This window comes from Rhipicephalus microplus, chromosome 6 (assembly GCF_043290135.1).
Source record: "Rhipicephalus microplus isolate Deutch F79 chromosome 6, USDA_Rmic, whole genome shotgun sequence".
In the NCBI taxonomy this organism is placed as follows: Eukaryota; Metazoa; Arthropoda; class Arachnida; order Ixodida; family Ixodidae; genus Rhipicephalus; species Rhipicephalus microplus.
In genome coordinates this window covers 146370594-146387290 of record NC_134705.1, presented here as the reverse complement: position 1 = coordinate 146387290, position 16697 = coordinate 146370594, and the positions used below count along the sequence as shown (strand labels likewise).

Genomic DNA, 16697 nt, shown 5'->3' with positions numbered 1-16697 from the left:
TCGCTGAACATCCAAAATATATGGCTATAAGTACGGCATTTTCAAAATATGGATTGCTTGAATTGACTGCTGATGTGTCTATAAATTAAATCTGGAGTCCAGGGAAACTAAAGAGGACTTGCTCATTCTGTCTCCACATGAAGTAGCTGTCACAGCGCATTTACAACAAGAGAAGCTATTTGTGGGCTTCTGCAGTGAGCCAATGACCATCTCAAATGCACATAGGTAGCTGCTCAGTCTCTCTCTTTTTCAAGGTCACTATGCGCAAATACTTGGTTAATCTCTGATAGTTGGTACTTATCGTCTCGTCCACCAATTGATGCCCATCCGTGACAGGCTTCTTCCGGTCACGCAACTCAACAAGGCCTAGATCAATGCCCAACGTATCGATAGTGCAGGCTTACCATGCCATAATGCATCGACCATGACACCGAGATGTAGTCAGAAAATGACTTTCGGGTTGAAACACTTCAAACTGTTTATTGGCAGAAAACATGTAAGTGCCAAACGTTATCACGTATACGTAAAGCGTGTGAAGGCTCAAGATAAGGCCTGAAGTAATGCTTGTCAAGCATGGCGGACACGTCGCGCGGAACAGATCCTGCCTTGTACCTAAATACAAGTGTTATTCGAATTGGCACTTCATTTCACTTCCATGTGTTTACACTGTGGCCGTATGCCTGAGCATAAGGGGCTGACATACGAATTCCACCAAGAGTGCTCGTTACTGGCCACTCATCCCACGTCTTGGTGTCACAGTCGACAAGTGCGTCATTGCCGGTAGGCGTGCGGTCGCTCTCTTGCTTCTACATGGCGCGATTTGCCCAAACATAACGTTTGGACATCCAGTTGCACTTAAAGGGCCACTCACCAGGCCTCATACTGAATTTTAGTTAGACAGCAGAAGTTGTTGGGTGTTCTATGAGGAACGTTTTGCAACAAAAATTTTTCGAATCGGTTCATTAAAAGTGGAGAAAACAGGTTTTTTTGAAGCGAGGTGAAACGAGGGTGGGGAGAGGCGAGCTTGAAACCCTTGCCGGTGCTCCGCGTAGCCATCGCAAGCCAAATCTCTTCCCCACCCTCTCCAGCGTCCGACCATGAGGTGACGTGCGCATGACGAGGCCAAACAAGTCCAACCCCCGAGCACGCGAGCAGCGTTGCTTTGTTGACCAGCGATATTTTGTGGTCTTCTGCCTGTTTCTGCGGGATGGTTTACAGACGCTGGCTTAGACGCGGGGGAGTAGATGAGCACAATGAGTGCGCGAACGCGTAGGAGCGTTCCACGGCAGTCGTCTGCTCAATGCGCTGACCGTGGAGACATGAACGCATGTGAAACGCTGGCACATTAGCCCCGCATCTCGTAGCATTTCACGGTAAAAATATGAAAGAAAAACGCGCACATCTTTTATTGCGTCTCATTATTTATTTCGAGTTTTATTAATCTCTTAAAGCAACAAATACATAATCTACGCATGTTGTATTAAATAATTTTTGCCATGTCACGTGGTATGCTGTTGACAACGTTAGAGCAGACTCGTCTACGTAGAGGCCCAACGTCACTGCATTGCCGTGTACGTAGGGCCATTCCTACGCCTACGTTATGCCCTCATTCTCTACGCGTGCGGCGGCAGAGGGGAGGGGGAGCAGCTTTCATATTGAAATTTGACCCATTTCCGCGGCGCGTAGCGTTGCAAAATTTGGCAGACGTGATCACGAACGCCTCATCTACGCATTGCGCGTGTCAGCTCAAAATTGTCAAACCTGGTGAGTGTCCCTTTAAGCCCTCTGTGCTGTGTCATCTCTGTGTGAGGTGCTACTCTCTGTCACACGTAAACGACCATTCTCGCCGATCACTTTGCGTGTTATTGTTGGAATAATGTTTTGACGTTGCAGATCCTTATATGTCATGGTAACCGTGCTCGCACAACATATGCAGCCGGCATGAGCACGTAGTGCAACTCTTGAAGCTACCTTTCGGTTCGGGTGTTGATAGAACAGCTTAACTTCGCTCGTGTTGCGGGGTGGTCATTATCTATACGGCAATGGAATGGGACTGTCTTCTCTGTTTTTACTTCGCGTGCGCAGAGACTCCATTCATTTACGTACGTTATATACTTGGAGACAACTTTCTGTGGCGGCACGGCCTAAGCTACGTGGGCGGAGCTTATGCAGATGTGTAACTGCGCCAAGTAGTCCATTTGAGGGCGATTTAGGTTTCGGTTTCGTAAGTTCATTCAAGAGCACGAGCACCATAAATAAACGTTCATTTTTTGGAAGGTAATCAATAAAATGTTCATTTATGAAGGAAAGAAACAAGAGTTAGGCATTATTGAAGAGTTCAGATTTTTTTGAGAGAAAAAAAAAGGTATGACCGTGTAGGAACTGGGCGATGGGAACACCAACGCAAAGGCAAGAAACCGTTTCTTAAATTCCATAGCATACTGAGTCGGCATCGCTGTTTTTCTTTTTTGGAGATTGAAAATCTTTCTGGAGACGCTCATGTTATGTTTTCAGGGGACGCGAACAAATCTCTGCCACGACCGGTCATGATCAAGCGTCTCATGTTCGTAAATCCAAAGAGATGAAATGCTTTTTTTGCATAGTTAACAGTATAACACACACATAAACACGTATATTACCCAGCGAAACTTTGCGCTGGTAATTTAATCCTCGTAAGCCGCTGTGATCACAAAGGTCAAAGAACCACTCCCTCCGTACAGACGCCGACGGGCACGGTGTTACAGTACGCGAGCTTCAGCGTAATCGTATCAACAATATTAGGCAACCGAAATGCCGACCACGTATGGAACGCAATTTAGAAAAAGAGCCATAGCTTTTACGTACAGTTTCCAATGCCACGTTTCCTTTCAAGCAGCTGGTTCTGCTGAAGACTGGCAGGTCGTTGTTTCACTTTCGAGGTAGTTATAGCGATTAAAGTCCCCCTTTCAGTGATAATATCACTCACAGACGTCTTCTTTCTTGGTGATTGCGCATGCGGGAAACAAAATATTTTACGACACATCACTGTCTTTGTTTCTCCCTGCTCGATCAACACAGATCGCCTAGCGAACTTATGGTCGCTCACAAGCTTCGATGTGAACATGCTGCAACCGAGTGACGCCACCGTTGTTATCCGGGGCAGAAGAAAGGTGAAATGGCACGAAAAAAAAATCTAGCAAAAAACTAGAAACGGCAAAGAACGAAAATCCTTCACGGTGTACTATTTCTACTAACAATGCGAACATTATTTAACATAATATTAAAATCCTTTATTTTTATATTTTCCTTAACGCTACGCAGTATAGAAAGGTTAGCGTCCATGAACTACATTCAGAAGCGTAGTAAAAAAAACTCCCAAGCATTTCCCCGAGGGTGAACATGGTTAAGTGCGAATGCACGAGGTGATGCTATGAGGGGTATTTATTAATTCGCACTATTATATTTATTAATCACACTATGGTGCCTTTATGGTGTAATGGTTCCTGGGAATCGCAATTTGATCACACGGGGGAGTTTACGTTAACTCACTGGCGAATGCTAACGGATTTTAACTTTACCCCCCTCATAGCATCACCCCGTGCATTCGCACTTAACCATGTTCACTCTCGGGGAAATGCTTGGGAGTTTTATTACTGATGATGATGAATAAAGTGTAATTAATGAATTTAAGTGTTGTTTGTCATGAAGCATTTGTACACAGATACATTATATACGAAGTAATATTTATTTACAGTTCACGATTTTCGTACGATGCCTTAAATGCACACATCGCGAGCGCGTCACACACACACACACACAAAAACTACACTACAGATTAGCACCTATTCGTGTTATCGTTGTAGCTCATGGTTAGTACCAGCGCTTTGTGATCCGAGAAATGTACGGTGAGCGGATCCGGCAAGACGGAGCGGACCGTACAGTTCCTACTGAACGCCAAGTCTATGAAGCCACCGTTGATCGTGGTCGGAAACTCGAGAGACAGACACGTCATCGAGTAATTGTTCAGCATGTGGCCAACCAACCAGCCATTGTCCTTTCTAACGTCCACGTTAAAGTCACCCACCACCACAATCGGAACCGAGGGACGCGCGCGCACAGACTCACTCTCCATCGCCGCATCCATTTGGTCCAAGACGTCATCTCTCGAGAGGCCAGGTAAACGGTCACAACCAGGATGGCATTGCCGGAGTAGGCACTGGTGTAGACTGACCGTTGCCCCGCGTGAGCCGCCTGATGCTCATGAAGGGGAGTCGAGGCGAGATGAGGCGCTCTTCCACCGGGTTCAGATCGGGGAGGTCCGCGGGACGAGGCGGGTACGCGTAGCCGTGGCTCTTGCTCAACGGCTGAACCCACCCGGCCAGCAGGGACTCTCGGCAAGACGCACGCACCTGGAACGCACCGAAGGGAGCCAGCCGCGGGTCTTGCGCATCCATGTCGTCGCATCGGTGTTCGCCCGACCGTCTTCCGAACTCGTTCCGAAGAACCCGCAACGCGTTCAACCTGTTGGTCTCGTTCCGCACGTCGGAAATGCAGCTCAGGTTGTTATCGAACCTCAGCCGGTCACACACGGCGCAGCTGTGACCGAAACTGCGATCCACAAAGTCGCGTTTGAAACGCGCGTCCGGACGAGCAAAGTCCAGGGCTCGCACCCTCTCCCGCGCGGCACGTCCACTGGCTCGAACGGCTTCGGGAACGTCCCCTCGCCGTTGACGATTGCGAGCGGCGTCTTGACGCCGGCCTTCATCGCCCTTCTCCGCCTGACGCTTGCATTGTCGTTCCGCATCTTGGGCCGCGTTCACGGCTCGATGCTGACGCCTCATCTCGGCCTCGCGAGCGCGCAGTTCACCATCCGCTGCACGCTTCGCCCGCTTGTCCTCGGCCTCGCGAGCGCGAAGGTCGGCATCCTCTGCACGCTTCGCCCGCTTGTCCTCGGCCTCGCGAGCACACAGTTCGGCATCCGCTGCACGCTTCGCCCGCATACGTTCGGTCTCACGAGCCCTTCGCAGCGCCGCCTTGTCTTCAACGTCGGCGAAACCACCGCGGTACCGTCACCTCCAACGACGGGTGCAGTGCTGGCATTCGGTTGTACTGCATACGTTGTTGACGGTAGCGTTGCCTCCGGGACATCTATCGCACGACCCGCTCTCGACGGGAGACTGAGAGAGAAGGCGGGCACGCGAGAGAGAGGGGTGTGCGCGCAGCTGCAGCGAGCGAGGAGAGCGGAGGATCGAGCGAAGGGGGAGGGGGACGCGCGCAGCGGCGTTAAAGATATAAGGCGCGTTACTGACACCGATATCAGCGTCGCGTCCGTGGCTTATTCGGTAGAGCGTCGCGCTGCGGCCCGCCAAGTCCTCTTTCTTTTAAAGATAGAGAGAAGACTGCGGACGCCGCTGACGGCGGTGGATGGTTTGAGGTCGCTTATAAAGTGTATTCACACTTAAAAGGGCGTGCGTCGGCTTCGTAGCCTTGGCTGTGCTGTCACAGAAAGTTGTCGCCGAGTATAGTGAAATACTTCTGGCGTGCTCCGAGACGACGACGAAGTGTCTATTTTATAGAACGCTTGTACCCTTGTCTCAAATTTTCTAGTTGTTTTACCGCAAATTCTGGGAGCTGCTGCTCCCTTCTTGCGAAAATGGATGAAGAAGCCTCTCAGGATTTTCGAAGTGGACAACCGCTACGTCTGGCAGCGGCTAGGAAACGTGGGACCACCTCAAGTGGCACAGACAGCGAGGCAACGGAGCTTTATTCCGACGGTTTCGAGTCATCAGATGACGACTACACAGTCGTCATGAGCCGCAATGCAAAAAGAAGACTGCTACGAACATCGTCGACGACGAGTATATCCACCGTGCAGGCTACCGCGCAGCATTGGCCACACACTATACTCTTCATGGCAGTGGATTCTTCAGCCAACCTACGGCGGCTTAACAGGCAAGTCCTCTCTGCATACCTCGAAGGACTCGCTCCAAATGAAATTAAAGACGTCAGGGTCAACTCACGCAAGAATATTCTGGCAGTTGATGTTCTACACCGTAGTGCGCTGCAAAGCCTGCAGAACATCTCGGAAATCGACAGAGTGACAGTTAAATCAGTGATCCCCACTGACTGTAAGGGCAGTGTTGGCGTCATTTATGACGTGGACATTTCTATTCCCGCTGACGATTTCCCAATCTTGATAAAGCCAACTACAGACGACATCCTCATCAAGCACATCACAAGGCTTGGTCAGTCACGATGCCTGAAGATTGTTTTTGAGGGAGACAGTCTTCCCCCACGCGTCAAAGTTGGCCACGTTCGCCATCAGGTCCGTCCATACATACCGAAGCCCCTACAATGCTTCAGATGCTTCAAGATGGGACATGTCAAAGGAGTATGTACCAGCAATGTCGTGTGCCCGCGGTGTGCCGAACCTCATTCAGAAGACACCTGCCACGCAACTGCGTACAAATGCTCCAATTGCCACGACGCTCATAAAGCGTCGTCTAAAGATTGCCCACGAGTGAGAAATGAACGCGCGGTGTTGAAACGCATGGTGCGTGACAATTCAACGCACAGGGAAGCCGCCGCTACTGTCAGGCGACGTTGGCGTCACCACAGAAGATCATCACGCAACGTGGCATCTGCCGATAGAGACCCGTCATCTCAAGCAAGAAGAACTGGCCCCCCATCATCAAGCTCTGCGAAGACGGATACACCGAAAACAGAATCAGGGTCAAGACTCCCGCATCGTGAAGAGTGGCCATCACTTCCACGAACACAGCCTGTTTCAGAGGTGCATCGATCCCCGCCAACCTCGATGCCATCACGAACCACTGATGAAAAGACAACTGAGGATCGCCAGGTCATCAACATGTTGCAGACCCTTATGAGTGCAATGCGCATGCTCCTAATGGTGCATTCAGACGACGGACCGAATCCGGATTTGTCGCGGACGCGGACAGCTAATCCGCGGATGGTCCGCCTGCAGACGCATCCACACGACGGACGGTGTCCTAGGAATAAACAGCCGGATTACCCCCGACAGCAGATTCGGCGCTCACCTGCGCCCGCTGGCAGCAGACCGGTTTGAGAGTATTCAACATGGATGCCCGCAAGAAGCGAAGCTTGGCTGCGATGTCTGTCGTGTTGTGACAAATGAACGAGTAGTGTTATTCTTTCAGGAGAAAAGGGAGTTGCTAGCAGGATATTCTTTCAACTACATTATTCCCCGCTTGTAGAACTTCTAAACGTGTCTGCCGCCTTTTTTTAGAAGCGGCACGTCGCCGGTTGCAGAAGTTGGAATATTTCACCACCATGACGGCTAAGAATCTCGCGTGTTAAGCGACGGCGGCGACATTTCCCGAACCACCAAAAGTGATTTCTGCATATTTAATTACCTGAGAACAAAGTCTCCGGAAACTAAGTAAACAATGCTCAAGCGTAGATGATGCCGACCAGTCATGCAGCTGTCCGCGAGCCATGGAGGACATGCCGCGAGCAGACGAAAAGTGTACTGGTTGCCACCGACCCCAAGCTATTCCGCTGAAGTACCGGCTCTCCCCCGCCAGAATCCCGATGTGAGAAACAGGTTGGGTTCATCCGTCCGCGAGCCGCGCGGACGAGTCGCGGACGAGGGGAATCGCTGATGTGAGGTCACGTGACGCGCCGTCCGTCCCGCCACATCGGGATTCGATCCGTCGTCTGAATGCACCATAAGCAACATGAACACCCCATCAGCACAGAGCGCACTCCAAGTGCTGGACACTTTGAGTCCGGTGCTTGCAGCTCTAAGGTAAAACGATGGCCCGCAACATGTTATCTTTTCGCGAGGAGGTCAAGAACGCATCTGTCCTTCAGTGGAATGCCAGAGGACTTAGGGCGCGTATGTCCGAGTTCCGGCAATATGTATTCACAAACCAGTTCTCCATAATTGTGATATCTGAAGCGAACCTATCAGTCCAGATGAGACTGTCTGGATATGAGTGCTTTACGTCTTCTACCCATGGAGAACGCAGCAAGGTCGTTGTGTTCATACGGCGCGACTTAACTTACGTTCATCACCCTGTACCCCCTGACGAAGAAAACCAGTACGTTTGCCTAACAGTAAAAAACAAGAAGACCACATTCACCATCATCGGAGCCTACTTACATCCATCAAGTCGTCTAGACCGAGAGCGCTTGCGCGGAATTTTTGATTCAACTCTCCAGCCATGGGTGATAACTGGTGACTTCAATGCCCACCACTACTTATGGGGAAGCTCCAGGGTCAACACTAGAGGTAGACAGTTAGTGTCTTTCGCTTCTGAATGTGAACTTATCCTCGTGAATGATGGCAGCCCTACTTATCTGCGCGGATCGGCCTATAGCAGTTGCTTGGACCTCACTTTCGTCTCACGCTCGTTCACACGCAGAGTGCACTGGTTTTCGGATTTGGAAACAAGGGGTAGTGACCACATCCCAACATACCTGAAGATTGACGGCTTTCCAAGTCTCAAGTCCTCCAGAGCCGTCCAGTGCACCGATTGGCAAAAATACAAGTTAATCATGGAAGACTATGTTGGCACCTCACATTTCAACTTAGAGGACGCAATAAAGAGTGCCCTACAGTCAACGACGCGTTCACTTCCGGTGAGCTCATCTCGCACTGATATGGACATTGATCTCGAGAAACTCCGAGCGATTCGTCGTCGTGCAGAACGACGTTATAGACGCACGAGGTCACTTGATGATCTGAGAGTGGCCAGACGCACACAAAAGAAAATACAGCGTCACATGGACAAGTTAGCCAAGCAACGATGGGTATCTTTTTGCGAGTCGTTGGATCCCAGAAAGCCTCTGTCACTAATCTGGAGAACTGTCCGGGGTCTTCGTACAACCATTATTCAGCGCTACCCATTAAAATCTCTGGCACTTCACTTACGCTGCGAAGAGATTGATGTCGCAGATTCCTTCTGTCGAAGGATTGCCTGCGGCTCAAATTCAACTGTGACAAAGACGCCCCACTTTTCTGTATCCTCACGTGATCCCCGAATGGAGATTTCGTTTTCCATGGACGAACTAAAGGCTGCGCTTGCTTTGTGTAGACGTTCTTCAGCGCCAGGACCTGACGGCATTACTTACCGTGCTCTGTGTCACCTAGGAGATCAAGCTCGGCAGGCACTCTTGCAGCTGTACAACGACTCCTGGCAAACTGGCATGGTTCCACAGGAATGGAAGTCAAGTCGCCTGATTCCACTTCTCAAAGCCGGCAAGTCACCCTTGGACATTTCCTCTTACCGCCCGATTGCCCTCGCGAGCTGTGTGGGAAAAGTTATGGAAAGGATGATTTTAACGCGTCTGAAATGGTACTTAGAATTCTACGAAATATATCCAGATGCCATGTCCGGGTTCAGACGAGGCCGCTCGCCAATTGACAATGTAGTTGACTTGGTGACATATGTAGAACACCAGAAGGCCTGCAAGCGGTTATTTCTTGACGTTAAAGGGGCCTACGACAATGTCACCCACGAAGCCATTCTCAGCGCACTAGAAGGAATGGGACTCGGTGGCAGGATATATACGTGGGTTCAGAGCTACCTACAGAATAGATCATTTCACGTGCAGACAGAGAATGGCCCGACACCCGAGCATTACTGCAGCCGAGGAGTCCCACAAGGCGGAGTGCTAAGCCCGACGCTGTTCAACCTAACACTCATTGAACTAGTTGGCAAGCAACCAAGCAGTGTACGACTTTCCATTTATGCTGATGACATCTGTGTGTGGACATCAGGTGTGACTCGACTTTAACTTCACGCTCGACTTCAGAAGGCAGCATCAGTGACACCGTACCTTTTACGCAAACAAGGGCTCGAAATCGCAAGTGAGAAGTGTGCAGTCGTGGCTTTCACCAGAAAACAAATGTCCGGTTACGGCATATCAATTAACGGGCAGTTGGTGTCATGCAGCCGGAGTCACGGGTTCTTGGGAGTTGTAATCGACCGAAACCTGTATTGGACACCCCACGTAAACTACGGGAAAAAGCGGCTGACTGCCATCTGTCACTTATTCAGGTTTCTTGCTGGGAAAAGTTGGGGAATGTCGGTCGAGTGTATGTTACAGCTGTACAAGGTATTATTTACTGGATTCCTGCGGTATAGCCTACCTGTTGTATCTAACACGTGCAAAACTAACCTGTGCACATTACAAAATATTCAAGCCCAAGCGCTTAGGATATGCCTATGCCTTGGTTTACCCCGCTGCGCATCGACAGCTGAAACAATTGCCATTGCACAGGACTACTCGATCATGACACACATCACCATTGAAACGATGCGTACGTACCTCAGGCAACATGCTAGGAATCCTTCCCACCACTTGGCAACCCTCGCTACTGAGAGGCCCCGCACGAAATTTAGTGCAATTGTCTGCGCTCATTGTGCGTCGTTTACATCAGGTTTTACGCCTGCTGAGAAACTGGTGTATCCTCCGTGGTGCCTGACACTTCCGCAAGTACGTGTTTCAATTCCAGGAATACGGAAAAAATTAAATTTGCCTTCGTCAGCCCTAAAACAATTGAGCTTGAGCTATCTGCACGAAATGTACAACAACCACGTGCACATATACACCGATGGTTCAACCACAGCGTCTGGTTCTGGTGGTGCGGTGGTGACTCCAGCTAGAGGAATCACTCTGCGAATCAAACTGTCACATGCCACTACATCCACAGCGGCAGAACTTGCGGCTTTGCGTGGCGCCATAGAGTACATCAAACCCCAAAGACCTAGTAAATGGGCTGTGTTTTCCGACTCAAAACCAGCCCTACAGAGCATGCAGTCAGTCCTTCGACGAAGTTGCCATGAACAATTAACTTACGAAGTTGTCAAGCTCGTTCACCACGTCACAGAAACAGGCCACGAGTTCAAGTTTCAGTGGCTCCCTGGCCATTGTGGGATCAGTGGCAATGATTCCGCAGACAACGCGGCTCGTACATCGCACCAAGAAGAACACACCCTTCCGATTCCTTTGTCAAGGACTGACGCTGCAAATCAACTTCGTCACCTGGCACGTAGTCTGAGTCTGCAGGAGTGGAACACCCCAAGCATAAGACATACGAGACTATACCAAATAAACCCTCGACTCGAACTTCGACCTCCATCCGGACTTCGTCGACGTGAAGGTTCACTTTTTTGTCGCCTATGTTTGGGGGTTGCCTTCACAAAAGCATATAGAACCCTCATCGGATTGACCGACAATGCGGAATGCGACGTCTGCTGCACCAAAGAAGACATCGACCATCTGATATGCCATTGCCCTCGATTTGCTTCTGAAAGACAGAAGCTTTCGGATGCAATGCGACAATTGGACGATCGGCCACTCTCTGTGCAGATGCTACTGGAACACCGTCATCGCCTTTCGTCGGCTCAAAAAGCAGTCAAAGCTGTCTTGTGCTTTTTGAGGACTACAGGCCTCTGTGACCACCTTTAACTTTTGTGTAGTGCCACCGCTGCATACGCGCCAGCCGATTAACTGACAATCCTCCTTTTCTCTCTCACTCTCTTTCTCTTCTCTTTCCTCTCTCTCTCATCTTTATGTCCCTCTCCTATTCCCCCAGCGTAGGGTAGCAAACCGGGCATGTGCCTGGTTAACCTCCCTGCCTTTCCCTCTTGTTGTTTACCCCCCCCCCCCCCTCTGGCGTGCTCCACTTCCCTCCCTAGTGGGCCCCAGTCTCCCTCACACATTGTGGGTAGAGTTAACACCGCGAAAATAATACACGACCACTGGCAGGAAACAGACGCGACAAGTGCCGACTTCCAACTGAAACTTTGTTTATTCATTTATTTATTTATTTATTTATTTATTTATTTATTTATTTATTTATTTATTTATTTATTTATTTACATAATACTGCAGGCCCAGTGAAGGGCCCAAGCAGGAGGAACGTATTTACAAAGCTCGTAATAAGGACAACAGAAGATCAAGAAAATAAAAAGCGGGAAGAATAAGGACATAACTAAAACAATGAATAAGAAAGACATTTAACACTTTAACAATACAGGTCAAGATACAATATGTTCAATTGAGTCTATGCTATTTATGAATAATGCTGATAATTGATTCCATTCGGTTACAGTGCACGGGAAAAAGGAGAATTTGAAAATGTTAGTTCTAGAATTGAAGGGCGTTAGAGAGTCGGCATGCCGGTGTCTTGTTCTGCGAGCGGTGAGTGGTTGGATGTATTGTTCTGGTCTCATTGACAATTTGTTATTCTTGAGAAGATAAAGAAATTTTAATCTTTGGATTTTATGTCTTAGTTCTAAGGTTGGTATGTTATGGTCTCTCATGAGTTGGGTTGGGGAATCGCTCGAACGGTATTTAGAGTAAACGAACCGAACCGCTTTATGCTGAATCATCTCAAGTGCATGAATGTTAGTTTTTGTGTAAGGGTCCCAGATTATACATGCATACTCCAATTTAGGTCTTACAATAGATGTATAGGCTAGCATTCTAACACTTGCAGGAGCATGTTTGAGCTTATGTCTTCAAAGGCTCAGTTTACGAAAGGATGACGTACAAATGTCTGAAATGTGCTTGTTCCAACCTAAAGTGTTTGTTATGGTGAGACCCAGGTACTTATATTCTGTAACTTCGTTCAAAGGTTGTCCTGAAAGGTTGTAAGGGAAGGATAGAGAATGTTTCTTATTGGTTATTTTCATAAAAACTGATTTGTCGGCATTTAGGTGCATATTCCACTTAGTACACCAGTCATATTTATTACAATGATTGGAATTCAATACTGATTGGTCTTCTCGGCATGTTATTTCATTAAATAATACACAATCATCTGCAAACAGCCTTATTTGAACAGGGCCAGTAATCACATCCACAATATTGTTAACATATACGAGAAACAACAAAGGACCTAAGACACTTCCTTGCGGGACACCAGATGACACGGGGAGGGATTGTAAACAGTCAATATCAATGCGAACGAATTGCTTGCGGTTACTCAGGTATGAAGATATCCAGTTAACTATAAATGCAGGAAGACCAGTAGATTGTAATTTATTGATAAGGTGAACATGAGAAACAACATCAAAAGCTTTAGAGAAATCTAGAAAAATAGCATCTACTTGGCCCGATTTGTCTAGAATGGCGGCAAAACTGTGAACAACCGATGTTAATTGCGTTACTGTAGAGAAACCTTTTCTAAAACCGTGTTGAACAGAAGAAAGCAAATTACGGTCATGTAAAAATTTATGAATGTAGTTAGCTATGATATGCTCAAGAAGTTTGCAACACGATGATGTCATTGAAATTGGCCTGTAATTACAAGGGCATGCAGGGTCACCTTTTTTGAAGACGGGTACCAAGCGGGCTATTTTCCAGTCAGGAGGTACAATTGCGGTTGAAAAAGATGCGCGAAAAATTATAACCAGAAATTGAGCCAACATCTCGGCATAACGACGAAGAAAAATATTGGGCAATTTGTCCGGGCCTGGGGAAGCTTTTGTTTTAAGGTTAAGGAGCAATGAAACAACACCAGGTAAGGATATAAAGTCATCATCGGGGGCCGAAGGCACATGGATTGTAGGCTTGGGATCACTCGATTTAGAAAAAACACTTTGGAAATAAGCATTAAAATGTTCAGCAATATGGAGAGGTTCAACAAGGAGCACGCCACTGTGGTTAAGTTGTTTTATAGGCTTTTTTTTACTGGACAGGAAACGCCAAAACTTTTGTGGGGCATTTCTGATATAGTTTGGCAAAGTATTTTCATAGTACAGACGCTTTGAGTTTGCGACTGCGGAGTTCAGAACAATTTGGTTGGCACTAATAGTATTACCGTCAGCCGCTCCTCGTCTTAGCCTTTTGATTTTTCTTTTGATATGCAAAATTTCACGCGTTATCCATGAAGTTGTTTTTCGTACATGCCTTATTTTGTTTGGAGTGATGTTGTCGAGGCAATATAAGCAAATATTTTTTAATTGATCCCATAATTCGACGGCATCGGAACCACGAAACCAGCTGAGGGAAAGGTCGAGATGGTCTAACACATTTTCATCCTGGGCCATTGAAATATTTTTGACAAATACATATTTGGGCCGAGGCTCGGGGTAGCGTATATTTTGAAAAACACAGGAAAACTCAACAATTAAATGGTCAGAAATACCGCTACTAACATTCACGGTAACCTTTTCAATTATACGGCTCAGAAAAACTAGATCAAGCATCGAGCTGCTTGACCCTGAAACACGTGTTGGTTCCTGAAACCGTGTCCTGAAACACGTGTCATTACCTGCAGCCACTTACGCAGGTCCGAAAGCGCTAGCGCGTGCCAGCGCATTCTCAGTAGGATACGACGCGGTGGTTCATGGCGCGTCTGCAGAATCTCGTGTCACATGATTGCTGAAAGAGCGTAAGGGGGAGAGGCTACAGCGTCTCACCCAGCCCTTCGCACGGTCCGGAACACGCTTGCGCGTTAGCGCGTTCTGGCAGTAGAGAGTTTTAGTACTGCATACGTTGCGTACGTGGCGGCATTGCGTACGTAAGGACGCCACGTTCTGCGTAGTGCGCATGCGCAGACCGCAACGCGCACGTATCGCATTACGTACGCAGCCGCTACGTACGCATGCATGAGATGCGTGCATGCGTACGTATGAGGTGATCGCGCCGCTCTCGAACAAATTCGCGACAGCGCGAGACTTCGTTTTGCAAAATGGCGGCATCGAAGGCAAGCACCGACCGGCTCTGCCGCTTAAAATATGGCCATAATCTGGCTACAACACTTGGATTGGCTCACATTGGCTGTCAACAACACGTGCTTCTATTTTGATCTACCAGATGACGCAACACGCTTCACGCTCGTTACGTACGCGGGTACCACGGCGTACTAAAAGCCGATTAGTGGCAAACGGCGCCACGTAACGCAAGGCGCTTGCGTGATGCGTACGTAGCACCATTCCGCAGTACTAAAACTCTCTAGTGTTCCGGCCTGTTGTTGCGCTTGCGCAGTAAGGGGTGGGCACACACACTGGATTGAACTCCGCCCCAAGCAGCGTCGCGTCTAGAAACAGCGAAAGGATCTTGAGAATGATGCCAACATACAAGACTACCAAAAACGTCAATGATCACCGTGGCCTGCTGTGCCATAAAAAGTGTGAATAAAGTTTTATTCGAAAGTCAGCGCTTGTTACATCTGTGTTCTGTCCGTGGTCATGTGTTATTTTCACACTGTGAATTTTCAGTATGCACAAGCAACTGGCCGAGTGGCTACTTTATTGTCGGTAAAGAAGGCTAACCTACATTTGGGGTGTTAGAGCGTAACGACATGAGGCAGGTCTCGAGGCAGCTTGTACGGAAGTGTATATCTACACTGAGTTCCTGCGCCTGTGACTCCTTGGAAGGGCAGTCACTCGATGCAGTGGGGACGAGTGCACTGGCAATGGCCATTCAGATTCAGATCGACCCCGGAAAGCTTGTGGAATATAAAAATCGAAAGAACTTCACTCAAGCTTCAGCCGTTACAACTTGAAGTTTAGAATTGGCATTTCAGAAATGACAAATACAGTAACATAGCCACATGCTGGGGTGAACCCGAAAGACGTGTTTCTGACACGTTGTAACCTACATAACTAAGTGGAATGGTTAAAATGCGGTGATTATATTGAAGTAACGGCACCTAGCAATGCTATCATGTGTCACGTAACATATTTATCGACAATCCGCGTTCATGGATTACGACGAGTTTCTTAAATCACAGCAATTTTTTGCAGGCGTCTTACTACGGCATCAACAGACCTGGTAAGAGTCCAGTACAACCACCAGCGTTTTGCCACTGTATTTGTTCAGCAAGTCCCTACACAAAACTTCTCCTGTCGTACTGTTTGTTCCAGGATGCGGGCGCTCACAGGCACTAGGGAGAGTAGTCAACGGCAGCATTGCTTCGAAGCTGCAAGTACCTTGGGTGGTGAGAAAACACAATATGGTGCAATCTGCCTTCCAATTTTTTTTAGAAAAGTTTATTTCGCATGGTTCTCTAAAGGTGTTGAGGAGTGGTACTTGACGTGAAAGTTATTACGACGGCTCGAATATTTTATTTCACCTGAATCGCAACGCCGCGTCTTTATTCCTGAATTGACAAATCGACCCAGTCTGCACTCAAAAATGCATTTTCTCTGCAATAAACTTTTCAAAAGTAAGTCACCGTCATAGGTTTGGCGAAGAGCACTCACAAATGTAGAGTGCCTGCTCTATGAAGTGAACCTATACATGGAACTCATTACGTTGTTATGCGTCAATCAAAAGCTCCAGCCTGAGAAGCTGGGACTGTCTTCAAATCAACAGTTAGAGGTGGCACCAGAAATCGGTGTATGTGTAGAGCAGAGTGGCGAGCTTAAGGCCTACTTTAATAAGTATAGGACGCGGTCTTCAGGAAGCGAGAAAAAAAAGCTTGCGTAGGTGTGTAACCTCTTAAACACATCGACTTATTTTTTTGCGGTTCACATCGTTGATAAAGACAAAGGTCAACATATGCGGCTTGGAGTGGCCCCGATCCACTTTGTCAACGTCATCAGAAAATGCTTCCGATCGCTTGCCGAGCCTCCTCAGAACGCGCGAGCCAAGCCTGGAAACTGTACACGACCACTGGCTGGTTTGAGCATCGAGGGCTGCATAAGTACTGCACCCGCCGCGGCAGGCCGCCACTTGCCCGTGCTCACGATCACACTGAAGCTTTCCGT

The 16697-nt window shown here is 48.2% G+C and overlaps 1 protein-coding gene across 1 annotated transcript in view; it reads left to right on the top strand.

Annotated features, from left to right (window-relative positions):
- The window catches only part of LOC142764984 (chymotrypsin-C-like), a 43571-nt gene that overhangs the window by 3059 nt on the left and 23815 nt on the right, over positions 1 to 16697 (top strand). The window contains exons 2-3 of the mRNA XM_075865528.1: positions 15732 to 15759; positions 15852 to 15925. Coding sequence (XP_075721643.1) covers positions 15732 to 15759; positions 15852 to 15925 — 102 coding nt within the window. The remainder of the gene's footprint in view (positions 1 to 15731; positions 15760 to 15851; positions 15926 to 16697) is intronic.